Source organism: Pseudorasbora parva, chromosome 9 (assembly GCF_024679245.1).
Source record: "Pseudorasbora parva isolate DD20220531a chromosome 9, ASM2467924v1, whole genome shotgun sequence".
In the NCBI taxonomy this organism is placed as follows: domain Eukaryota; kingdom Metazoa; phylum Chordata; class Actinopteri; order Cypriniformes; family Gobionidae; genus Pseudorasbora; species Pseudorasbora parva.
In genome coordinates, this window is record NC_090180.1 from 35,670,749 (window position 1) to 35,697,348 (window position 26,600).

Sequence of the window (26,600 nt, forward strand, 5' to 3'; positions counted from 1 at the left end):
TCTATCTATCTATCTATCTATCTATCTATCTATCTATCTATCTATCTATCTATCTATCTATCTATCTATCTATCTATCTATCTATCTATCTGTCTATCTGTCTATCTGTCTATCTATCTATCTATCTATCTAGTCAAAGAGATCAAAGGACATGACATTAAAGTCATTTTCTCATTTAATCAGGCACAAAACCTTGCGTCTGCATTATTAATTCATCGCTTTACATAGATATATGCACACTTGTGTCTGAACTCCTCTCTCATGCCCCCCTCCTCCTCCCCTCGCTGGCTCTCTTCAGTATGATATGTTTATAGGCATTGGCTGAGGGAGAGCGAGCATTATAGCTGCTCCTGCTTGATAAGGAAAAGGAAGAGGAAAGGGGCGCTGGACGTCATGGCATCCAAAGACACCGTCGCGACTGCTTTTCTCACCGTGAGTCGGGAAATGACAGGTGATTAAACCCAATAGCTTTTTTTTCCTCTTCCTATCCGACATTTGACACGCGCACCCAGGGATTTGTTAAGCGCGTCCCCGCTCGCGGCCGGAGCTTCTTGTTTTTAGTGCTTTGAAAATCCCAACAGCGGGGAATGTTTTATAAGGTGGCAGATTTGTGTAGATATAATGATTTCTAACACAGATTGAATGTGATTTATGGTAGAATTATTTATTGCGCGTGCGAGCATGTGCTTGTCGAAGCTTCGTGACTGTCTTCAAAAGACTACATTTGTGCAAATCGATCAATTGGTTTTATGTATGTGTGTGTGTGTGTTTGTTGCGTTTGCCTGCAGTGTTTGCGCTCGTGTGTAGGTAGTTGAGTGTGTGTGCGCGCGCGCTGTTCTCCCTTTGATGTGTCGCTGATATGAGTTACTTTCAGTCCTTTACACATTTGCCTATCGCTGCTGACGCAAGTTCACAGAGAGCTGATACTCCTCGGTCACATTCATGATGTGTGTCTTGGGGTTGATTGAACACACACTCATCATAGAGGCCGTCATCTTTGCGCACGGTGATGCGTCCTCACACACTGGCACATAGAACGACACTGAGAAGAGCATACACTGTTTGACATTTGGAGCGCTCTTGCTGTTAATTACCTTCACACATTATTATCTCCCTTTGGTAATTAATCCCTATTACTAACCCAGCATTTACTGTCTTGCTCCCAGCCACACTCTATATTTCAAATTCCATTTAGTAGACTTAACTATAACTGTTATCTTGTTAACTGCTCTACCTTACCATATCATGTTACAATAATATATAATTATTAAAAAAATAAAATCATTTTTATTGTATAAGGTATATGAGACAACACATTGGCCTACTGTAATTTATTTATAAATAAATTAAAAAATAAAGATTGCCATGCATTCATGGAGCAATGTTCTCGATTGTCCTTCTCTTATAATGGCTTTGCATGGGTACAATATTGTAAAGTTTATAGTTTTTATAAGTAAAAAGTATCAACTTATTATAAGTTGGGAAGAGGGGGCATTTCCAGAATTCTTTCTAAAATTAGCTTCTTATTTTTGGGGTTATTAATTATGCTTGCATACTTCACACTGGAGTGTTTAATGTTGCATTTAAGTTATTTAGTTCATGTTTATTCCATTATTTTGTCATGAGCAGTTTGTGTGGGTGACACTGTTCAGTTACTGGCCACTGGAGAGGGAAATTTTGTGAATTGTGAGTCATCATGTAGCCTTCCATTGTAATATATTATTATCATCAGCATTTTTTTCAGTATTATACAGATTTTAATTTCTCCAGTAGATTGGCATATTATTATTGTTCTCACTTTTAGAGAATCTAAAAGGTCTTGAAAAATGCTGACCAACAACTAATATATATATATATATATATATATATATATATATATATATATATATATATATATATATATATATATATATATATATATATATATATATATATATATATATATATATGAGCTGAAATTATTGGATTATCTGAGAAGAAAGAGACATGATGTGTAAAACATGAAACTTGCATATAGAAACTTGCCAATTTTTTATAAATATATGATTACAAAATTATGTGACTGACCAATCAGAAATGAGCTATTTTTAATGGCACGTAATATGCTAAAATAAACAGTGCAGAGTAAAATAAGAGCACACTGAACACAAATGCAAAATCAAAATGTAATGTAATTAAAGATGAACAATAAGATTAGATATGAATATAATTGTAAGTTATGAAATAGGGGAATAGTGGGCAAGACGGATCACCTATACGATATAAAGGACAGTGATTGAAGACGTATTGTGCTGCTTGAACACAACAGTCTTTGCATTCCCCTAATAAACGGGCAGCAAAAGTGGTCTCTCTCTTACTCCCTCTTCTTTTTCTCTCTCTTTTTGCCCACATTTACATATCCCTACCCCATTTACCCATTTATTTATCCCCATGTGACTCACTGTAACGGAAGCATGTGCTCTAGTTTGGCCCTTTGCTGTTCTTAGTGTCAGTCAGAAAGCCAAGGATTCCGTGATTGGGGTTTACACAGATTAAAGTTGATTGCGACTGCATTAACTGTTTGTCTCATGCTGATCCTTCCTTCCCTCCCTCCCTCTCTCTCTTTCTTTTCTCTGTTATTCCTTCTTCCTTTCTCTTCCTTCTCTGAGTCTTTCCTAATGGTAAAAATGTAAATTTACTAAAGGTGTATTCCATGAATTAGATCAGATGTCGTATATGACCATGAACCACAAAACCAGTCATAAGGGCACGTTTTTTAAATTGAGATTTATTTATCTGAAAGCTGAATAAATAAGCTTTTTGAGCTAATTTATGTATGGCTAAATACGCTAAAAATAAGCTAATTGATGCATGGTTTGTTATGATAGGACAATATTTGTCAGAGATCAGATTGGAATCTAAAATCTAGAATCCTAGGGTGCAAAATAATCAAAATATTGAGAAAATCAGCTTTAAAGTTGTCCAAATGAAGTTCTTAGCAATGCATATTACTACTAATAATCATTTTGTATATTTATTTATGGTAGGAAATATACAAAATATCTTCATTAAACATGATCTTTACTTAATATCCTAATGATTTTTGGAATAAAAGAAAAATCGATAACTTTGACCCTTACAATATTGTTGGCTATATTGCCACAAATATACCCGTGAGACGTATGACTGGTTTTGTGGTCCAGGGACACACATGTGCGAGAGCAGATAAAACTGCTTTTGCTTTGAAGGTCATCTTGAGGTGCGTTTTATTTCTATGTTGTTTTGGACTTGCACAGTAGTCTATGCATGATGAAAACCACCTACACATGTGGACTAAGTGTAAAAATAAAACATATGGGTGTAATGCAGTCATCTAACCCTGCGTGCAGAGAAAATATGTCTGAGATAGATAGAGTGCTTCTCTGGCTGTTAACGCATCGCCTTTCTATTTTGCAGAGAGCGTCAGACGAGTTATCGACAAGACATCAATCAAGTTAGTAAGAGCTATCAAAGTAGAGAACAAGAGTGGCAAATCAGAAGATCGGATTCTGGTAAGGCACTACATTTAACATCCTTATCTTATATGGCCTTAAATGTACTGATTGAACTTCTTTCATTAACCCTTATGTTGTTCCAAATTTGTCTTTAGTGAAATTCAAAAGGAGAGATGCTTTATTTCATAAAATTACAATGAACTCAGGTCTCATAAAAGAATACCAAAGCACCACATATTAGTTGAGATCTTCTGAAGCCTTAAAGGGTTAGTTCACCCAAAAGGGAAATTGATGTCATTAATGACTCACCCTAATGTCGTTCCACACACGTAAGCAGGGGCGTGGGACTGGGGGGATAAAGGGTACTGAGTAACCAGGGCCCGAGGCAGGGAAGTCCGTTTTCTATACATACACATACATGGTACGGGGGCCCAGCAAGATGGTTTGTACCCAGGGCCCAAAATTTGGTGCTACGCCACTGCATGTAAGACCTCCGTTCATCTTCGGAAAACACAGTTTAAGGTATTTTATATTTAGACTGAGAGCGTATCTAAGTGTAGGCACACTATACTGTCTATGTCCAGAAAGGGAATAAAAACATCATCAAAATGTGACATCAGTTAGTTAGTTAGAATCTCTTGAAGCATTGAAAATACATTTTGGTCCAAAAATAACAAAAACTACGACTTTATTCAGCATTGTCTTCTCTTCCGCGCTTGTTTTCAATCCTCAAATAAAGATTTGAACGGTTATGAATCAGCATATCGATTCATGATTCGGATTGGAACTGCTGAAATCACGTGACATTGACGATCGGAATCATGAATCAATACGCTGATTCATGACCGTTTAAATCTTTATTTAAGGATTGAAAACAAACCCAGAAGAAAATGACAATGCTGAATAAAGTCGTAGTTTTTGTTATTTTTGGACCAAAATGTATTTTTGATGCTTCAAGAGATTCTAATTAACTAACTGATGTCACATATGGACTACTTTGATGATGGTTTTATTAGCTTTCTGGACATGGACAGTATAGTGTGCATACACTTTCATTGAAGGAACAGAAAAGCTCTCAGACTAATATAAAATATCTTAAACTGTGTTCCGAAGATGAATGGAGGTCTTACGGGTGTGGAGTCATTAATGACATACATTTCATTTTGGGTGAACTAACCCTTTAATGTAAGAACATTCATTCGGTGATGATCTTCACCGCTAGTTACCTGTTAATTGATGTGACTGAATCATTGAGTCAGTGAGTTCAACTCAAGAATTAGATTATTTTGATTTGTGAATGAAACGTTCAGATCATTCTGGTGCTTATTGATCATCCTTGTTCAGAAACAGTGTTCCACTAAAGAAAGAAAGTCATACAGGTTTGGAACAACATGAACCAGTTTTTTTTTTTCTTTTTTTGATTGAACTATACCATTTAAAAAAGCCATCAGCATCGGGCAAATGTGTACATTCACTCTGTGCCTTTATTTTGTGCCTCTATTATGCAGCAGTAACAAAAACAATGAGCCTAAGACTTTAACCTTTCCTCCTCTGTAATGGTGTGTGCAGTGTTTACTGCCTGCTGGTTGGGTTGTTTTTGCCAAGTCCATTTGGAGAATGGGCAATGGAATCAATGATAAAAGCAATGTAAGTGTGATGGTGCGCACACACAAACAGAAATTGTTGGAGACCAGACCCCTGCTGAGCAGTGGGCATTACTGTGGCCATTGAGTCTTGGTGGGTCGGGGGGACCGACCGACTCTGGAGGGGGTGTGTGCGAGATGAAGGATGGTGAGAGCATAGGTGGCATACGAATGCCAGTGTGTGTATGTGTGTGAGTGTGATAGTGTGTGACCATTGAAAGCAGCTGGAGACTTGAAATGCCAGGGTTTGGAGACACAAAAGCTAAATTAATCATCCAGATCGGTTTCAAACACACACTCAAGGTGAAGGAGGTGATGGATCAAACTAATTTCCTGCTGAGTGTCTACGGACTGATGTTGACAAACCCTGAGAGATCTTCCTTTCTATTTATAGCGTTAGTTCACCCCCCAAAAAAGGTTAGTTGTTCAGTTATTTACAGGATTCAGGATGTCCTTTCGAGCCGGGTTGACTTACTTTCTTCTTTGGGACACAAAAGGAAATGTTTAGTAGAATGTCCCAGCTGCTCGTTTCCATTAATTATAAGTGAATGTAGAACACACTGGAAACCTAAAGTAAAAATTAGTATATTTCACTTTTGTGTTCACACTTTGTCGGATTCACTTGGTTTGATTGGTCCGGACCAAAAAACACATTTAGTACTGGTCCGCTAGCATTTACAGTGGCATTTTCACACCGAACCTAAAGACTAACCTAAAATTCACAACCTGATTGGTCGGCTTTTATTATGTATATTTCGTGAGCAATCGCACCAGCGTTCATTTTAATCAAACTAAATATGCCAAGTGTGAACACACCCTAAAATATTACTGAAAGTTCACTGTACCTTTTAGAAAACAGACCTTTATGCAACAGATTACCTCAAATATTTCGAGTTCTGCCAACTTATTTGTGCACCGCACAAATAATTGATGACCACATTTTCATTTTTGGGTGAACTATATCTTTAACCTCACCCCTCATGACAGTCTGCCTTTGTTTCTCTTCCTCTTTCTGACTCTGTCGATTTATATTAGGATCTTCTACACCCCCACCCCTCCCCCACTATGTTGTGTCTTAGACAGCTCTATTTTTTCTTTCTCTGTCCTCGTTCGGTTGCATTTATATTATATGCTTTACTCCGACTAGCTTCTCTTTTCTGTCAGATTGATGTCAAATGTGTATTTTCAGTAGTTCAATGTGCTTATGATTATGAATGGTTAAAATTTGTGCCCAAAGAGCATAGCAAATTTGAATGTAGGTCCGACATTATGCCGAGAGCTTGCAGGCACACAAAAACACACTTAGACACACACACACACCCTGTGTAGAGATCCTCACTTGTGGTCTGTCACTCGATGCTCCTTTACCCCAAGGGTTTTGTGTGCGTGGTGGTTTGCCAACTGTACCAGCCTACAAACACACTCTCATCTGCACATTCATCCATACACACACACACACACACACACACACAAATATCTGGCCCCGATACAGCTGTATAGAGCGCTCAGCAAGACATCAGCTCAAGCCTTGGGGCACAGCTCTAAAAAATATCACTCAAACACACTTTTTCCTCATACACGTTCACTTAGAGATCACACAGCTTTATGTGCGCACACACATACAGTAAATATTTTGTGGCACCCACATCGCTGCCCCCACAGCAGAGCACGATTGGTGTGATGTTGGAAGAGGGGATGGGATAAAAGCTGGGCTTGATACACAAACACACTAGGGAGAGGCTCGCAAAAGGGGGCAAGGGAGAGAGAGAGAGAGAGAGAGAGAGAGAGAGAGAGAGAGAGAGAGAGAGAGAGAGAGAGAGAGAGAGAGAGAGAGAGAGAGAGAGAGAGAGAGAGCAGGCGGCAGAGGAGATCGGTTGTTTTGAAGCCCCAAATGTCGCCTTTTCTTCCCCTTCAATTATTTATCTCGGTCTGTCACTTCAGTTTTTCCTCTCCTGTGGAATAATAGGCCAATTAAAGGCTGTGATCGCCCCAGTGAGTGACGTGAAGACTTCCTCAGATCGAGGCTGTCCGCACCACCACGCTGACTGCTGGCCCGTACTCATGCAGAGCGGTTTCTAGCTGAAATGAATGGCTTAGCTGACATGCTTAAGTTCAAATGCTGTGTTTTTTTTATCAGGATATTTCTTACAAAATGTTGTTTTGCTTTTAAGTGTATGACTGTTATTGGGTAGTTGACAGTGCTGGTAGTGTGCCATCATGCAATTAATCTAAAACTATTTATACATTTATTTAATAATTATATGCACAGTTTTAAGACCTCATTTTAATTATATTTTAATTATATTCACATTGCAGGACTAATTGCAAAATTATTATTAAAAATGAAAAAAAACAACAACTAATATTTAGTTAATCTTCTGAAAACAAATTAAGATCTTTTTAATGAGATTTGAGAGCCTTCTGTCCCTCCATTGACAACTACGTAAATGAAACTTTGTCGATTTAAAAAGTTTATAAAGAGACTAATTCATATGAACTGATTAGTTTAGTCCAAACTTTCTGAAGAGACATGATGGGTTTATTTGGTAAACATACTGAATTTAGGCTTTTACTGCCAAATAAACATTCCTCAAGAACCAATGAGGTTAATTCTCATGTGATGAGCAACATGCTTGAGCTTCCACAAGAACCAACGAGGTCATTCTTCTGTGTTATGCAGCACGTTTGAGCTTTGGGAACCAACAAGGTTCATTCTTCTGTGTTATGCAGCACGTTTGAGCTTTGGGAAGAACCAACGAGGTTCATTCTTCTGTGTTATGCAGCACGTTTGAGCTTTGGGAACCAACGAGGTCATTCTTCTGTGTTATGCAGCACGTTTGAGCTTTGGGAACCAACAAGGTTAATTCTTTTGTGTTATGCAGCACGTTTGAGCTTTGGGAAGAACCAACGAGGTTCATTCTTCTGTGTTATGCAGCACGTTTGAGCTTTGGGAAGAACCAACGAGGTTCATTCTTCTGTGTTATGCAGCACGTTTGAGCTTTGGGAACCAACGAGGTTCATTCTTCTGTTATTCAGCACGTTTGAGCTTTGGGAACCAACGAGGTTCATTATCCTGTGTTATGCAGCACATTTGAGCTTTGGGAACCAATGAGGTTCATTCTTCTGTGTTATGCAGCACGTTTGAGCTTTGGGAACCAACGAGGTTCATTCTTCTGTGTTGTGCAGCACGTTTGAGCTTCGAGAACCAACAAGGTTCATTCTCCTGTGTTATGCAGCACGTTTGAGCTTTGGGAAGAACCAACGAGGTTCATTCTTCTGTGTTATGCAGCACGTTTGAGCTTTGGGAACCAACGAGGTTCATTCTTCTGTGTTATGCAGCACGTTTGAGCTTTGGGAACCAACGAGGTTCATTCTTCTGTGTTATGCAGCACGTTTGAGCTTTGGGAACCAACGAGGTTCATTCTTCTGTGTTATGCAGCACGTTTGAGCTTTGGGAACCAACGAGGTTCATTCTTCTGTGTTATGCAGCACGTTTGAGCTTCGAGAACCAACGAGGTTCATTCTTCTGTGTTATGCAGCACGTTTGAGCTTTGGGAACCAACGAGGTTCATTCTTCTGTGTTATGCAGCACGTTTGAGCTTCGAGAACCAACGAGGTTCATTCTTCTGTGTTATGCAGCACGTTTGAGCTTTGGGAACCAACGAGGTTCATTCTTCTGTGTTATGCAGCACGTTTGAGCTTTGGGAACCAACGAGGTTCATTCTTCTGTTATGCAGCACGTTTGAGCTTCGAGAACCAAAGAGGTTCCTTCTCGTGTGTTATGCAGCATGTTTGAGCTTCGGGAATAACCAATGAGTTTAATTCTTGTGTGTCACACAGCACGTTTGAGCTTTCGGAAAAACCAATGAGGTTCATTCTCGTGTGTTACATAGCACGTTTGAGCTTCAGCAAGAGGTTTGTTCCAAATGTCAAGCATGTTCAGTTGAGCTTCTGTTTATGTTCACTGACCAATGTTTATATATGAATAAAAGCCTAAATTCAATCTGTTAATCATATAAAGCGATTGTAAAATTCTCTTTACAAAATTGATTCATATGGATTCGTTTTACAATCTCTATGAACTCTTTGAGGCGTCAAAGTAGTGGCTGTGTAGCTGTCAATGGAGGGATAGAAACCTCTCAGATTTCATCCTAAAGATCTTTATTTGTGTTCTTACGGGTTTTGAACGAAATGCGGGTGGGTCGTTAATGACAGAATTTTCCTTTTTGGGTGAACTATCCCTTTAATACATTAATAGAATTTGTGTTTTATATTATTGGTCAACTTATTAACCTATTGCATGATCTTTATTAAACCAATATACAGTTTTAAACTTTTTCAACAGCATATCGACAGAAACTTACAGTGGAAGTCTATGGACAGCCGTTGTTTTTGTGTCACCGTAAACCTCTATTATTATTGCATAACTGTCAACATGTTGTTTACAGCTGCTGTTGCTATATAGTAGCTTAACTTGTATTTAATTCAAAATAATCCTTTAATGTGCTGATCAGTTCACATTACATCTTTAAATATAAAAACTAAGATTATGGGTGTATCGCTCAGGGCAATGAGCTTTCTCTCCTCTAAGAAGTATCTTAGAGTTGCACAAATGCTGCATTATGATATAGTAGACATTGGGTAAAGACGGGTAATGTGATACTAGGTGCTTAAAGAGAAGTCTGCGGTGCATGGACAACCTGTGGGGATGCTGAGAGGCAGTGACTATGGGGGATTTGACTGCAGTCTGGCCGGATGTGATGCAACAGACTAAACCGATCCACAAGCAAAGAGGGAGTAAGAGAGATGGAATGAGACATAAAAGACATCATAGAGTAGATATGCTGTGATGAGTCTCCCTTTTGGTTTGTGTTTATCTGTATAGTATGACTTAAAGCTGAGGGTAAGTTGTTGTTGAAGATCTAAAATGATAACCAAAAGATTATATTTTTAAACCCCAGAAATGGCATTGACCATTGTACCCTTGAGTGAGATATAGTGTAGTAAATGTCTCTAACAAATAACTGTTTCCTATAGAACTTTTTCTTCCTCCATGGGGTCTGATGGTCTCTGCGAAAGCCAAACTGCATTAATGATAATGATTATTTGTATAAATAATAAAGCAGCACATTTAAATGTTTTCCAAAGATTGAGGCCAGACATACCAATAGAAATATGCTTTTAAGCAAAGAAATAAAACGGGAAAATTCCCATTCTACCAATGATTCTATTTGTATGCCAAAATAATTGTATTGCCACTATAAGTCAATACTGGAGATAAATGACATTACTGTTGTTATATAACATTTTCATTTGAATTCTGAATTCTGCCTTTAAAATTCAGGTTTGAAGCTGCATGGATCTCAACTAGTACCAGTTTGATACATATTCGAACACAATTGTATAAAAAAAACACACAAAAAACAGTGGGGAACAGAATCTTATGACGAAAAAAATTAAAGGTTACTTCAGCGATTAGCATATGGCTTTGTATCAGTAGAAAACCTGGAGTATATTCAAATGATTGTGCTCCCCCCCCCCCCCCCCCCCCCCCTCATATCCCCTGAGAGGAGAGATTTATGCATTTTATTTTTGGAAAAATTTCTCCCGTGACGCAAATTGACGCGTCATCTTTAGAATTTTTGTCCAGAGTCTAAAGACTACAGCCAGCAGAGGGAGACATTTCCACATGTTTTCAACTCGCACATGGGGAATGGGAGATTACACTCACAGCGCACAGCTCCGCTGCAGGCATTCATTTAAACGGATGCTAAGCAATGTAACGTTGAGTGTTTTAACTTCTCAAATTAATTTCTATGAAAGTTAAGCTTCCAAAGGCATGAACTGAAACGCGCCAGAACTCGCGTTGTGAATGTATGCCGCGAGTGTGATCGGGATTACCTCAGCTGTCATCACGAGAGCTCATCAGTCCTAATCTGAGTTAGTACTCACGCGGCAACTCGATCGTTATATTGAACAGACACGTTCAGTATTTAATTTTATTACACGGCTCTGTGAAATACTTGATTCTGATTGGTCAATCGCGCATTCCAGCGGTACGTTATTTCCAGATAACACCCGCTCATACGGGTACTACGAGTTATCTTGACCGGTACTACTTCTATGCTTAACGCTGACGCCATCTTGTGGCTTAAACAGCCTTGGGTTACAATGGAAGACATCAAGGCAGGTTTCCTTTATAACGTTTTTAATATAGATCTTTTTCTTACACAAACGCATCGATTCGAATCAGAAGGCTCTATTAACCCATTGGAGTCGTGTGGAGCACGTTATTTGACGGACAGCTGCTTTTTTATAGACTTCAAACACAACTACAACAACTGCTTGGATTAACGTTAGCCTGGATTTTTTAAATATAACTCCGATTGTATTTGTCTGAAAGAAAAATGTCATATACACCTACGATAACTTGAGGGTGAGTAAATCATAGGCTTGGTTTCATTTTTGGGTGAACTAACCCTTTCAGCATTCATTTTCAACATTTAGCAAGGGCATATGGCAAATCTTCAGCAATAGATAAAGGCTTAAACCAGATTGGAACTGTTTTCCTTCGCGGAAGCTTTGCGTAAGAGCTAATACAATATTTAATCTCGAGACAATATTTCGTGTCTAATAATTATTTATTTGAGACTAGTAGCCGTGTAATAAGCGGGATAATGTACACCCAGCCGGTTTTTATCGCAGAATAAACCCCTTCAGAGTGATGCAAGACCCCTCCGCTACGCGTCAGGGCCCTGATCACTCTGTTGGGGTTTATTCTGCGATAACAACCGGCTGGGTGTACATTATCCCTTACGTAATGTCTGGTCTCTAACTCAAACTCAGTATCTGTAATCCAGTAGTGGTGGCTTTGGGAATGGCCTCACAGGGCAGCGAAGTATTCTGGGAATTGTAGTCTTTCATCCCCATGAGACAAAAAAACATTTTCGGTCTTTTCTCAGTCTAGAAGGCACCAAAGTAAAAAATAATTTCTCATTTCTACTACATTAATGATCCAGTTTAAATACAGGTTCATCTTTCCAGCACTGAAGTACCCCTTTAATGTAAGTTTATAACACAAAAGACAAAACACAAAACAATGAAAGCCAATGTAAGAAAAAAGTTGATTAATTGCAATTAACGTGTGTGTGTGTGTGTGTGTGTGTGTGTGTGTGTGTGTGTGTGTGTGTGTGTGTGTGTGTGTGTGTGCATGGGTAAATATATTTATGTTTTATTATCTTCCACAACTTTGCTTCTCAAGTAAATGTATCATACTTAAAAGATGTTTAGGTATTTTCTTGGGAAACCAGACAAAAACAGAAATTTAGAAAAAATATCCAAATGATAAATTTACTTATGCATAAGAGATTATAGCTTGTTTTCATAGACTTAGATATTTTGTAAAAGGAGCATATCTTGTGTTTAGTGTAGATTATAATTAGTGTAGTAAATTATTCAAAAATGTTTCGATGCATGTAAAAAACTAAGTAACATACTTCCTCCAGTCTTAAGCTTTTAGCCCCTCCTCTCTGTCTTTCTCTTTCTGTCTCTCTTTTATTTCCTCTCTTGTTCTCTCACTCTAGGCTTTAGTTACAGAGCTGCTTTGATTCTGAGACTTTTAATCATCAGTGAATCTGGAGCACACGGCATTTCAGCCCTGATCCGCCCTTCTTCTATCCTCTCTGCTCACTCTTTATTCCTCTCATCTCTTCGCCTCTTAAGTTCAGCAGAGTTAAGACACGGACCTGCCGCGGGAGTAGATCCACGCTCTTCCTCTCCCCTGCAAAGGCTGACAGCCGGAATGGGTCCGTCTTAGGCAATGACACCTGCATGCAGGCAAGGCAGTGTGATGTGTCTGAGAAGAGATGTAAAGAGGGATGTTGGGAGCAATCTGCTGCTCTTTTCCAGTCTCCTGGGCACAGCACTGACTTGTCCCCAACACCCTTTGAATTATGGGTCGTGTTTGAAGTGTCAAGCCAGATCTCTGACATCGTATGATTAATATAAAACCTCTCCCTTCTGCACACGCAAACCTCTCCTCCCTCTTACACACACATACACACACACAAACACACACACACGCGCGCACCCTCATATCTCTCATTCTTTGAAGTCTGAGAGGTGGTGGATGATTTTTAGGGCAAGTGTTGAACCAGCCTGATCTCCTCAGGCTCGAATGGTCCAGTCCACGGCTGCCTGCGATCGCAGGATTAAAACGTGTTTTGGATGTGGTGGGCTGCTGTCTCACTCAAACCAGCTGACCTCTGACCAACTCGCAGGACTTTGTTAGAGACAGACCCAACCTTGCTTGGCCCGTCTTGCTCAAAATGCTTGCTCAACAGGGCTCGGATCCAATAATGAATACTAATGTTGATATCATTATATGCCGGATGCCGTATTCCGTCTGCGCTCGACAGCAGGGTGAGTAATGTGCATCGTAGCTTAACTGCTGAATTCATTACCATGTGATCAGCCACGGTCCCCACCCATGCAATGTGTTAGGTAGTCTTTGATGTATTCCAATCTTTTCCTTAATTGGGGGGGTCCCCCATCTTCCATCCATCCATGCAAACTCGGTCAAGTCCAAACACCCCAGCGGGCTTTAATAATTAATATGGCTGTTTACGTGCAGATCTTTTGTGTCTGCTTCCTTTGATAGTAAAGTCTTTGATGAGTTGACGACGCTTTCTGGTTCCCGAATTGACTTTTCCTTCCTCTGTCTGTCTCTTTTATGCCATCTCTCTTTCTTGAGGAGCATATTTAAAGGATTAGTTCACCCAAAAATGAAATGTATGTCATTAATGACTCACCCTAATGTCGTTCCACACCAGTAAGACCTCCGTTCATCTTCGGAACACAGTTTAAGATATTTTATATTTAGTCCGAGAGCTTTTCTGTTCCTTCAATGAAATTGTATGCAGACTATACTGTCCATGTCCAGAAAGGGAATAAAAACATCATCAAAGTAGTCCATATGTGACATCAGTTAATTAAATAGAATCTCTTGAAGCATCGGAAATACATTTTGGTCCAAAAATAACAAAAACTACGACTTTATTCAGCATTTTCTTCTCTTCCGCGTTTGTTTTCAATCCTAAAATAAAGATTCGAACAGCTATGAATCAGCGTATTGATTCATGATTCGGATCGCCAATGTCACGTGATTTCAGCAGTTTGACACGCAATCCGAATCATGAATCAATATGCTGTTCATAACCGTTTGAATCTTTATTTGAGGATTGAAAACAAACGCGGAAGAGAAGACAATGCTGAAAAAAGTCGTAGTTTTTGTTATTTTTCGACCAAAATGTATTTTCGATGCTCCAAGAGATTCTAACTAACTAACTGATGTCACATATGGACTACTTTGATGATGTTTTTATTCCCTTTCTGGACATGGACAGTATAGTGTCCATACACTTTCATTGAAGGAACAGGAAAGCTCTCGGACTAATATAAAATATCTTAAACTATGTTCTGAAGATGAACGGAGGTCTTACGGGTGTGGAACGACATTAGGGTGAGTCATTAATTACATCAATTTCATTTTTTTTGGCTGAACTAACCCTTTAAGCTTTCCTGACCGGTTATTGAGTTTTCAGCTGGGATGCACTCTCTAAAATTGTATCTCTCGATCAATTGTTGTGTCTCTTTTAGCCGTGACAAAGCATCGGAACATCCTTTACGCGAAACGCCCAAACTTCAACATCCAGCCCCAGCCGCCAACAAACCCAATACGAATACCCGCCATCAAAGCCTATACAGTCTTTATTAAGGAGAAATCTGGGATCTCCATCTCGCTGTTTCTTCTTATTGGTGGGGTGCCATTAGTAATACATTGCAGGGAGGCCTTGAAGAATCGGAAGCGACAAGGCGGAAAAAGAATAGACGAATGATGGAGGGTGAAGAAAACAGGGGGCCTAAGATGTGGGGACCGCACAGAATCAGAGGATCAAATGAAGAAAGAGTTGGATTATATACATAGTTGATCAGACAAAGAGCATCTTGGGAAGAGTAGAAGAATGTTGCAATCATTGGATCTCTGCCTTTTTCGTATAGGCTCACCACTGTCCATAACACACACACACACACACACACACACACACACACACACACACACACACACACACACACACACACACACACACACACACACACACACACACACACACACACACACACACACACACACACACACACACACACACACACACACACACACACACACACACACACACACACACACATGTTGGTCTATGTGGTTTACAGGGACTCTCCATAGGCGTAATGGTTTTTATACTGTACAAACCGTATTTTCTATCCCCTTACACTGCCCCTGCCCCTAAACCTACCCATCACAGGAAACATTCTGCATTTTTACTTTCTCAAAAAAAACATCATTTAGTATGTTTTTAAGGCCATTTGCATTATGAGGAGATTTGATATGTCCTCATAAACCACATTTATAGTGTAATACCAGTGTAATACCCATGTAGTTATACAAATTTGTGTCCTCATAAATCACATAAACAGGCTCACACACACACACACACACACACAAACACACACACACACACACACACACACACACACACACACACACACACACACACACACATATGCACACACACGTTGTGTTTTTGTGAATTGTGGGGACATTCCATAGGCGTAATGGATTCTACACTTTACAAACTGTACATTCCGTCCCTCTAAACTGCTCATGCCCCTATACCCATCACAGGAACCATTCTGCATTTTTATATTTTCTTAAAAGCTTAATTTAGTGTGTTTATGAATCCATTTATGTAGGTGATCTCAGGTTTATATTACATTATGGGGACATTTGGTCCCCCAAAATGTAATATAAACCCCTACACACACATATACTATAGTATATTATGATATACGAATATAAGATTATATATTTTATATAATTTGGTTGAGAATCACTGGTTTAGATGATAGGGAAGAGAGGGTTTGGCGTGAGGGGGTGTGACAAAGGTCTAAATGAAGTGTGTTAATAAGGAATTTAAATTATGAATGAGATTAAGTGGTTTCTCCAGACCTGACCGTACTCGTTCAGACACATGCACACACTCTCTCCCTTTCTCAAAATATAGTACAATCCCTCTTTTTATGTTTCTGTAATCCTCAGACATCACACAAATCCTTATTCCGTCCTCTCTGCGCCTACTCATCTGTCTGTGACGCTGTTCACTTCACTTCGGTACACGTGAAATCCATAAACAACTGAACCCATAGCACTGAATCGTTATTCAAATTAATTATTAAAATGCTTTGTGAATTTTCTTAACCCTGTAAAGCATATGAAATAATAATCAGACAAATCACATTTTTAAATGGAATGGTTTATTGAATCTTTAGACAAATTACTTAATAAATCTGCCTGTGTTTTTTTGTTTTGTTTTTTTGCTCAGTATCATATTTGATAAACCAGGCTTTCATGGCTCATTTAGTATGATATAGTAGAATATGGAGCTCATACTCAAAAAGAAATAAAACTCCAATTTGAGCTTAGTTCCAGACTAAAATGCAAGTTTGCGCTGTTTAACCAACATAAGCTTGCATATCTTACCATCATGTCAGTGCCATTGTTTTGTCTCAAGATGGACACCAGTAATAGTGTATTCTTTTTTTCTAAGTGATGTTTATACAAAAAAAAAATCTTCAATGTCCTATTTGAACTAAGGCCTAATCTAAGCCTTGTCTGTGAAACCGGCCCTATATCTCCCAATAATATGTCTTATTAAGATAAGATGATATTTAATTGCTTAATTTTATGATCAAAGCTTTGTAGATTTATTGTGGGTAGCAAAATATACTGTATAATAATGCAATGCAATACAGTGATGATTTAGAAATAAACAAATAAACATTTCTCAAAAGCCTGATCTACTATTTTTTCTTATTTTAACATTAATGGCTAACCTAAAAAAACTAGAAAAAAAAAAGAAATGGCTAATCCTGAGGTATTACGAACAATATAAAATTATACTTACATTTACTTTAAAGGTGCCATGTGTAAAAATTGAGGTAAAAATATCCCAAAAATGACCTACATGCATCAAAAGAATGAGAAGAAGTAAGAGCGATGATGTCATTTAAAAAATGTCAAGTTATAGTGCTGCAGAGATATCAACCTTAATTAGCAGTAGCATTACTAGCCCCGGCCTGACAGGTGTCGTAATACCATTCTCGGCCATGGGAGGCGGTATGCGGGCAACATAACCACCAGCCAACCTGCAATACATGAATAACTCGCATGGCTTGTGGGCGTACTTAAACCTGATGTCAATCGTGTGGAAAGTACAGCCCACTACTTCATTTCAGTTCAGGGAAGAGAGCAGACGGATGGCCGAAGCCCTTGGCCCCTTAAATGTATCTTATATGATTAAAAAAAGCTGCTTTACTTGACCGGAAAAAGCGGAAGTGCGCGTGCCCGGCGACTGTGTCCCGTCCCGTCATAATAAAAGTCCCGGTACTCGCGAGCCGTGTGTTTGTATAACAATCACTCAAGCAGCCGTGCTCAGCCCCACAACACTCGGTCCTGCTCTGCTTCTTACTACAGTAACGTTAATAACCGCATCCATGAACATGATTTCTGCCCGAGTCCTCTTTTCCAACGGCTGTGAGGTGAAGACCACATGTCCCAAAATACTGCGCTCACACCTGGCGTCATCAAAATACGCCTGTGTTTAGAATAGGCGCCTTCCAGTGGACGGAAAGTTGCATAGTGCACCTTTAAAGCTGCAGTCCGTAACTTTTTGCGCTCTGGCGGTTAATAAACAGAACTGCATGCGTCTTGTGGAAGAACATTGCAGCCGGAGCTACTTCTCTCAGTTTATGTCTATGGCGAGTCACGCAGGGACTTTGCTCCTCCGCAGCGGTACCTACCAGTCTGGACTGAAATAGTCCCAATATAAATACTTATTATAAGTGTACCATAATGTTTCAGGGTAAGACAAAAACACGGTTTGGAAAATGGATTCATGTTGTACATTCTTATTAAATAATTTTTGTAAATCTTGAACACAAAAAAAGTTACGGACAGCAGCTTTAAAGGAAGTGTATGTAAGATTATGGCCAAAACTGGTACTACAATCACTTTCAAATGACTGTAGAACGGTGTATCCCCCTCCCCCCTAACTCGAGGTTGCCAGATAGGCTGCAGCTGTGGTAACTAGAGCAGATCTGGCAACCCAGATGACGAAACACTACTGACTACATGATTGGTAGATAGGTGGAGGGTGGAGCTTCAGGCCAAAACACAACATGCCAACATTTACACTCTCAGAAAGAGAGTGTAGATGTCACTGGGGCAGTACCCTAAGGTGCAAAAGTGAAAAGGTACATCTTTGTACCTTACTCCCCTAAATAAACCCCTAAATAAATAAATATTAGTACCTTAAAAGGTACATATCAGTACTTTAAGAGTGCATATTAGTACCTTAAAGGTACATAGTAGTACTTTAAAGGTACATATTAGTCAGGGTTTACTAAGGGTACCGCCCCAGTGACACCAATGTACCTTTTGTTGAGGGCTGCAACAACAACTTTTAAATGACAATATCCTGGCCGGACTACTGTTGTCAGGGATATAAGTATTTGAAATTAACATGATTTCTTAATGTCTAGTGACATATCAGGGCCATTTTATGATTAATTGAAATACATTTTCAATTGTATTTCAATTAGTTACTTAAATTTCCTTTAACAATCAGTAAAGATTTCTCAGCAAAAAGTCTTAAGGGGATGTTTTTTGAATAATATCAATGACAGAAGATAGAGTATACTTTATAGGGTTAACTCTGTTGCGTAATGCACACATTTAACTTATAACTACCGTTGTACTGCAGCGTTATGTTTGTAGGTAAAGTATTCAGTAGACAAAATGGTTTAACTTCCTCAGAAACTGCTCCATGATTAATGTCCATTTAGATTCAGTTGAACAGGTTGTTCTCCAGGGAAACCTAAACGTTTTATTTATTTGAACATTGTCTTGCACTTTGCACTTAATCTTACCCTATTCAACCTCTCTTTTGTCTCTCAGGTTTTGGCAACATGGCGGCTGTACCTCATGGCCCCCAAGATACCAACCAAGGTACGGTAGGCAATTACGCACCACCTGTCTGCTCCATCTCAAAGCACTGCAGTAATCTGATTCAGAATGACTTATATAGCAAGATGCTCATTTTCACCTCAGGTGGAACAAACGTTCAACTTCCTGGAGATTCGGGCAATGAACACCCACCCGGATAATCAGGTAGAAAAAGAATTTACAGGGCTCCTGTGTTTAGGTTTTGTTGCCAGATTTTTTTATTCGCTTCCCCTCTCAAACGTTTTGTTCTTTCCTTCACAGGTTGTCATAGAAACAGACAAGTCCACATATTCCCTGAGGCTGCAGTCTAATGACCACCTGGATCAGCTGATTAACCACATCAACTTTGCTCTCTCTCGGATCTTCAACAACTCCATCTACACGTAAGTATCCCAAGAACCCCACATGTTTGATGTGGTCCTGCATAGTCAGACTTTGACTAAACAGTGAAGCAGACTGAGTAAACCCAGCCTGATCTGCTGGCGATTTGATTTCGCCCTGCAACTCAGCCTGGAAACCACATTCATTTATCCTGCATCTGTTACACATTTGCTGGAACTAATTACATGCTGCGTCCCAATTCCCCTACTTATACTACGTCCTAAAAGTATGTACTCTTTTTGTAAAGAAAAAGTACATACTTTTGAGTGTATAGCAGAAAATTATGCAAGCTTCGGGACATACTACTTCGTCATCTTTAATGAACTCTTTCGCTTAGTTATGTACGCCCCATCACGTTTAACTGCCCTGTCAATCATCGTCAGATTCGTCACAGTTAAAATCCTCCACATTCAGTTTAATCTCCCTACCGTATGGGAGAGAAATGTAGCCGCACGTTGATCTGCCATTTGTGGGTCTTTAATGCAGAGACTCTCCTCATGTGTTTGCAGTTTTTAAATATAATGATGCATTTAAAAGTTAATGGCCAAACGTGTCATTACAAAAGTTCACAACAGGTGAATTATAATGTGGATTATAGAACCTTTTTTTCAAGCAAGACAGTTGGTAAAGTTAACACCTGCATAGGGATGTTAACCGATGACTTAACCAATCAAAGTTGTCGGTTAAAAAAAAAAAAGTGATCTCTAAATTAGGCTATTATACAGTGGACTAAACGCTACTACAATTAGCCATCTCATTCCAAAATCTTTTTGTGTGAAGTGAACATATCCCTCGCACTCAATTTTTCATAACTCGCTTGTTTGTACTTAATAAACCAATAAAAATATTTGATGCGAGGTCACAGCGTTTGGGTTTGCGCGCTCACGAGGTTTGCAAAACACTCAAGGTTTAGAGCCAGGGCCGACGACAGTATGAAGCGTGCATTTTGCTTAAAATGGGCTTACTTTTGGAAATATATTATATCTACATTTCAGTGGTAACATAAGGTGTTGATCGTCTTTCTTTATTATTGTTAGCACTACCTCGAACTAAAGCGGCATCTCTTCGGAGCTGTCATTTTCTTAAATGAGCCGCGGCAATGTTTCAAATGCCTTTATTTTCAACGCGATCACCTTGTACCCAAACCATTTCTAAACTAAGGAGCCATTGTCCTCAGATTACAAACAAGCTCCTTTGCGGCGCGTTTGCGGGACTCGTGTTTCGCGCTGTGGGGGATTTAAAAAAATTGACGTGAGTGGAAGGGAGGCGGCAGCGCTAGGACTGTGTGTGTGTGTGTGTGTGTGAGAGAGAGAGCGCGGCTTGCGGCTGTTATTTCAAATAGCGCAGCATATTTTAAACTAATCGGTTAACCGGGTTCAACCGGCTAATGAGGCTCGGTGGTCGGTCAAGAAAATGTTTAGTTTTCGCCATCCCTACACCTGCCATTAAAATATTTCAATATATGGCTATATGGTGTGCCACGTGTAAAAGCCTGTTGCAACGTCTGTGTCTGAAGTTTGTTTTGAGCGCTTATGCCACCACTCTGGCATAATTACTCTGAGAATTACCCTGGTCTGAACCACGTCTACTACCGTCTTCCTCCATGTTTGTTTATGTATTGCAGCGTACATGGGCATGCCGTGGAGTGAGGTGCATCTTGACGTAAAATTCTGCCGTAAACGCCTTATCGTGGCGTAAGCGATAGAGCCTAATATAAAACGATAGACATTTTCTATCGTCCAGACGATATATTTCGTCATTTCGCCCAGCCCTAGAACCAACTGATGTCACATATGGACTACTTTGATGATGTTTTTATTACCTTTCTGTGCATTCACTTGCATACGCTCTCGGACTAAATATAAAATATCTTAAACTGTGTTCCTAAGATGAACGGAGGTCTTACGGGAGTGGAACGACATTAGGGTGAGTCATTAATGACATCAATTTCATTTTCGGGTGAACGAACCCTTTAACCGTCTGACTCGCACACCCTTCATGTTTGTAGTTTTTTAACACTTTTTTTTATCCGCGTTTGTAGTTCTAATCGAATCCTCGTCCAATTCACAATGGGTTGTGGGCAACATTAGCCGTTAAGAGTGTGCATCGATCCGCACGTCGAATTCTGACTGGAAATAGTAGACCGTCTGGGTATCTTTGGAATACTCTTTTCAGCAAACTACGATTTGGGACATCCTAATTCTATTTTCGAATACTATTTAGCATGGATAGTATGCGAATTGGGACGCAGGGACAGACTGGCTTATTCACCTGCTGCGCTATTGGGGGGTTTAACGAGATGACGGATAGAGAAGCGATGGATCGATGCCTGTTGATCACGCCTCTTGTGGTCTGATTAGTTGAAGGACTATCCAATTGCGTACAGAGTCATTTTTGATCACGCCTCTTGTGCAGGAGAAAATACATTGCAGACTCCCTAGACCAATGTTCAATCTTAAAAGATTGAGTTTAGTTTGGTGATAGCCAGACATTCCAGCTTATTCTGGTGAAGAACCACCCACTGGGGATGAAATTTAGCAACCAATCACAGTTTTTTTTTTTTTTTTTTTTACATTGTATTTGGGGGTGGTTTTGTTAGTTTATGCCTATATCACAATATCAGACTACTATTGAAAAAGGCTCTAGTGGAATTATGCCAAAGTGTCTGTTTTGTCAAGTATTCTCAAAAGAGAAGTCTTACATGAGTTAAATGATATCCTAAATTGTGAAAAAATTAAATGCGCGTGACATCGCATGAGATTTGCAGCAGCAGATCTTAAAGTCAAAGCAACCTAATAAACCAGTTGCTGTAATGTCTGCCTTAAATGTTCATCAAAGAACAAAGGCAAAAGAGAAAACTGCAGCTTTAATAAGGATTAATCTATATTTAATTTATAATTTATGCACTTAAGACTTTAAAGTGTTTGGTAACTTTATTCATTTTCTGTATATTAATTATATATGAAGGCCACAGGTAAATAAGACATTTATTATGATGGGTTTATTTGAAGATCATTTTAAGTTTACTTCAATAAAAAGCTGTTATATTTTTAAAGCCTAATGTTGAAATTGATCATTAATGAAAATCATTAATGCAAGAAAAAAAAAATCTATTTCACATCAGTATTAGTATCAGTGATACTGGCCTTCATTCATAAAAATAAATAAATAAATAAATAAATAAATAAATAAATAAATAAATAAATAAATAAATAAATAAATAAATAAATAAATAAACAAATGAACCACCAAACGATCAAACAAACAAACAAACAAACAAACAAACAAATAAATAAATAAATAAAATAATTTGTGTAGTAATAATAATAATAATAATAATAATAATAATAATAATAATAATAATAATAATAATAATAATAATAATAAAAGTGCTTTCTACATTAATTTAGAGAGGAATTGTGACATTATTACAATATAAAAATATATTTATATTAAAATCGCTATTAATTACAGACAATATGTGACTTAGACTTTAGACTTATAAAACTTTAATGTCCTCAGAGAGGCAATTTGTTATGCAGTACAGACATATTGACACAGTCCACAATACAAACGTTATCCACATACACAATACCATAAATAAAAAAATAAAAAAATTGTGATTATGTGTGATTAGTTATTTTAATATATATAGTATAATATGAAAGCAATTATGGATGTAGTAAACCGTCGTTATTTTTAGTAATTATTACATCAGCAGTCTATTATTCTGGTATAATCTATTTAAAACAAAAGCAGCCCTAAAAACTGCATCCAAAAAACAAACAAAAAATAACACTTAATAGATGCTTCTTAATGAAAACTTTGCTAAATAGTATACACAGTATTAAGTTCATGAAGTCCAAAAGTTCAAAAGTTGTTAAATTGTTTAAACATTGCAAAGTGAAATACAGTAGTTCTTCTTATGGATATCTAGTAAACTTATCTGGAAAATTCAATTCATATTTAATTTTTACTATTAAAACATAAAATGTTTCACAGGTGGATTGATTAAAAAGAAAAAGACACCTATGTGCCCTTACTCATTGAAATTGCATAAAACCAGCCAATCAGATTAAAGCTTGCCATATCGAGTGATCAGCGGACACGAAGCAGAGACCAACCCTTTTGCAATCTGTGTTTGCTCACACCATCCATGCAGAGATGCAAATCTGATTTCTGTCACCCATGCACTGTATCTTGTAGTGGTTAATGTAGTTTTTTTTAGTAGAATCCATAATGCTGTCTATAGAAGTCAGTATCTGCTGGAGCAGCAGGGGTGTGAGGTACTGCTGAGCAGTTAATTGAGAGATTTTCTCGTATTCATACAGGATGGGATTAGTGCGATGCATAATAGCACTCTTTTTCTGTCTCAGTGTTCAACTCTCTTGCTCTCTTTCCTGTTTCAGCTCTTCAGCCAGGTGTTCACATGCTGGGTCGAAATAACTGAGATTCTGATGCATTGCAAATCCCTCTCCCCCCTCCCTCTTCTTTTCCAGCCCCTCCATCTTTCACGCAGATGGAGATGTTACTGACGGAAATCGGAAATTTTCTCCAAGCTCCGAGAGTTCGGTGGAGACGCAAAGGGCGTGTGGTGAGAGAAATATAAGTACATATAGTTCATGCATCCACACACAATCTCATAAATATTTCGATTGTACACCAGATTTTAATCTCTCGAATCTCTTTTTCTTCCCCTCACACCATGTCTTCTTAAAGAATATTTTGAATACATGCACTTAATTTATGCCATTTGGGGCTCTTTGCTTTTCATGACAAATTATATTATAATATTTGCAGCAGCTGCAGCTGTAGACAGTCAAGGACAGAATAAAAACACTGTGCCAAGTGCATAAATTAAGAAAACAATAACACAAAAGATCAACTAAGTTTGATAAAATCATAATAAGGAGCAGTTATAGGGAATATATGACTATGCAAATTACTCAATGCCCTTCATACAGTGACAGGGAGAGATGCAGTGTGTATTCCTTGTGCTTGACTTAAAAGGGTCATGAATTGAGAAAACCTCCTTGATCTTTTGACATATAAGATGTAATTATGCTATAAAAAATATCCTGTAAGTTTGTCCAAAAAACTTCTGCTTCTATTTTCCACCCAAAGGACTCATTTTGAATTTCGTAATAATGCAATAATAGTCCGCGTCGGCAGAAGATCATCAACGCCTACTTCTACATCATTGACCTTTTATCCCTGCCCACCAATTTGTGCATTTCATGTAGTAGTAAATACGCAAACACAGGATTACTAAAGCAACAAACCAATAGAGGATTCGCTGATGATCACAAGATATTTTGAAGTGTAAAGTTGTGGAAAAACACAGCTTTTGCATCGCCTTCTTTGTGATCCTAACGTCAAGAAAGCTTGGTTTGAACTTCATTTTGAACAAAGTTCCAGATCGCGTCAGCAATACACTATTCGCTCGCTTCATTTTATCGCAGATTTGCAAAAAAAGTACAGAAAAAAAGATGATATTGAAAATAAAAGATGATACAGTGCAGATTACATTGATTCTGAGAGTAAAATTGCAACACAGGTGTGAGTATCAGTTTATCTCCATGTAGTCCATGTATCTCTATTGCATTGACTGTTATAGAGCGCTTGATATGTACTCCCTTTACTGAATATAATAATCAATGAACATAAGAACGGCAATGCAACAAACGATTTTACATTAATTTGTTTACACCGCAAGTCTTCTTTTGTCAACTTAAACTGTCTGTGGTAATTCCAAAGCACTTCAACTTTAACCTAGACTTATAAAGCAACGTGAAACGTTTTACATCTGGCAAATGTTTCAACTAATGAGATAAACACTTTTCGTTGGTGTCTTCGTTTAAATAATAATATAATGTAATAATTGAAAATGATTTTAATGTGTGAAACTGCTATCCAATCATAGCAGTGCTCGTTTACTTCCAAGTCTTGAATGTGGCATACTAATCAAAACAGAGAGGAGGTCAAAAACAGGGTAGGAAACCATCTATTACTTCTAAATGAAGATGTTTTCTGATATAAAAATATTGCTAATAATATAAGTGGACCTCAGAGAACATTATACATACATAAAAAAGCAGTTTATGACCCCTTTAAAGATGAAAAACAAACATGGAATATCATTAAAATGTTCATATGCATATTGACAGATATCATTAAAATGTCTTATTGTCCCTGTAAACAGCAGAATCCTTATTTTTATATTTAAACTAATTTTAGTTTAAGTTTTAAAGCTACACTGTGTAACTTTTTTAGTTTATTCTTAGCTAAAAATACTTAGTTCTTTCAAAAATATATGTGCTCATTAAAGTATATTTACTTCTTTCAAGTGATAAAGTATTTTCATAAGTTTATAATATGCCATTGAAAATACATACGGGAGAGGGTTTGAATGGCAGTTACCATGTTGCCCCTCCATCTTGAAAGTACATTAGCCAAAGAGGGACATACCCGTAAATTTAAGCTTCGCTTTTCGCATTTTAACACTCGATGGCAGTCATGAACGAGGTCGAACTGGAAGCCATGTTAATCTTGGACTAAATTGGCCACCGTAGGAGTTAAAACGAAATCAGAATTGAGAGGAACAGAAACTATTATTCACTGGATGGTCATATACCTTTTCACCGCTAGATGGGGGAAAATATCACACAGTGTAGCTTTAAGTTATTAGTTTTTTAATGTTTTGATTTAGCTTTAACTTATTTTTTTATTTTCATTTTAGTATTTTTTTTTTCTTTTTCTGTTAGTTGTCAAAATAACATTTCTCATTTTTATTATACTTTTTCATTTAATATTTATATTTTATTTCAATAGCAGAAAATTATTTTGTCACATGCTGGTCGCAGCAATAATGAAAAAAAAAAATGTTGTCAGGATCTAGATGCAACAGCTATACTTTTATTAGAAACAAACTCAAATAAATAAAACACTAAAGCTACGTAAGTCCAAATCAGATTTTTGTGCATA

General features: G+C 38.1%; 1 protein-coding gene across 2 annotated transcripts in view; it reads left to right on the forward strand.

Annotated features, from left to right (window-relative positions):
• The first annotated feature begins 298 nt into the window (after nt 1–298).
• carmil3 (capping protein regulator and myosin 1 linker 3) overlaps nt 299–26,600 on the forward strand; it is an 87,903-nt gene continuing 61,601 nt past the window's right edge. Inside the window, exons 1-6 of one of the 2 annotated variants that reach the window (XM_067452439.1) lie at nt 299–451; nt 3,436–3,530; nt 19,188–19,238; nt 19,341–19,400; nt 19,497–19,618; nt 24,116–24,225. In XM_067452439.1, coding sequence (XP_067308540.1) covers nt 394–451; nt 3,436–3,530; nt 19,188–19,238; nt 19,341–19,400; nt 19,497–19,618; nt 24,116–24,225 — 496 coding nt within the window. In that variant the 5' untranslated portion in view covers nt 299–393. The remainder of the gene's footprint in view (nt 452–3,435; nt 3,531–19,187; nt 19,239–19,340; nt 19,401–19,496; nt 19,619–24,115; nt 24,226–26,600) is intronic. The other variant, XM_067452440.1, reaches the window with a different exon arrangement.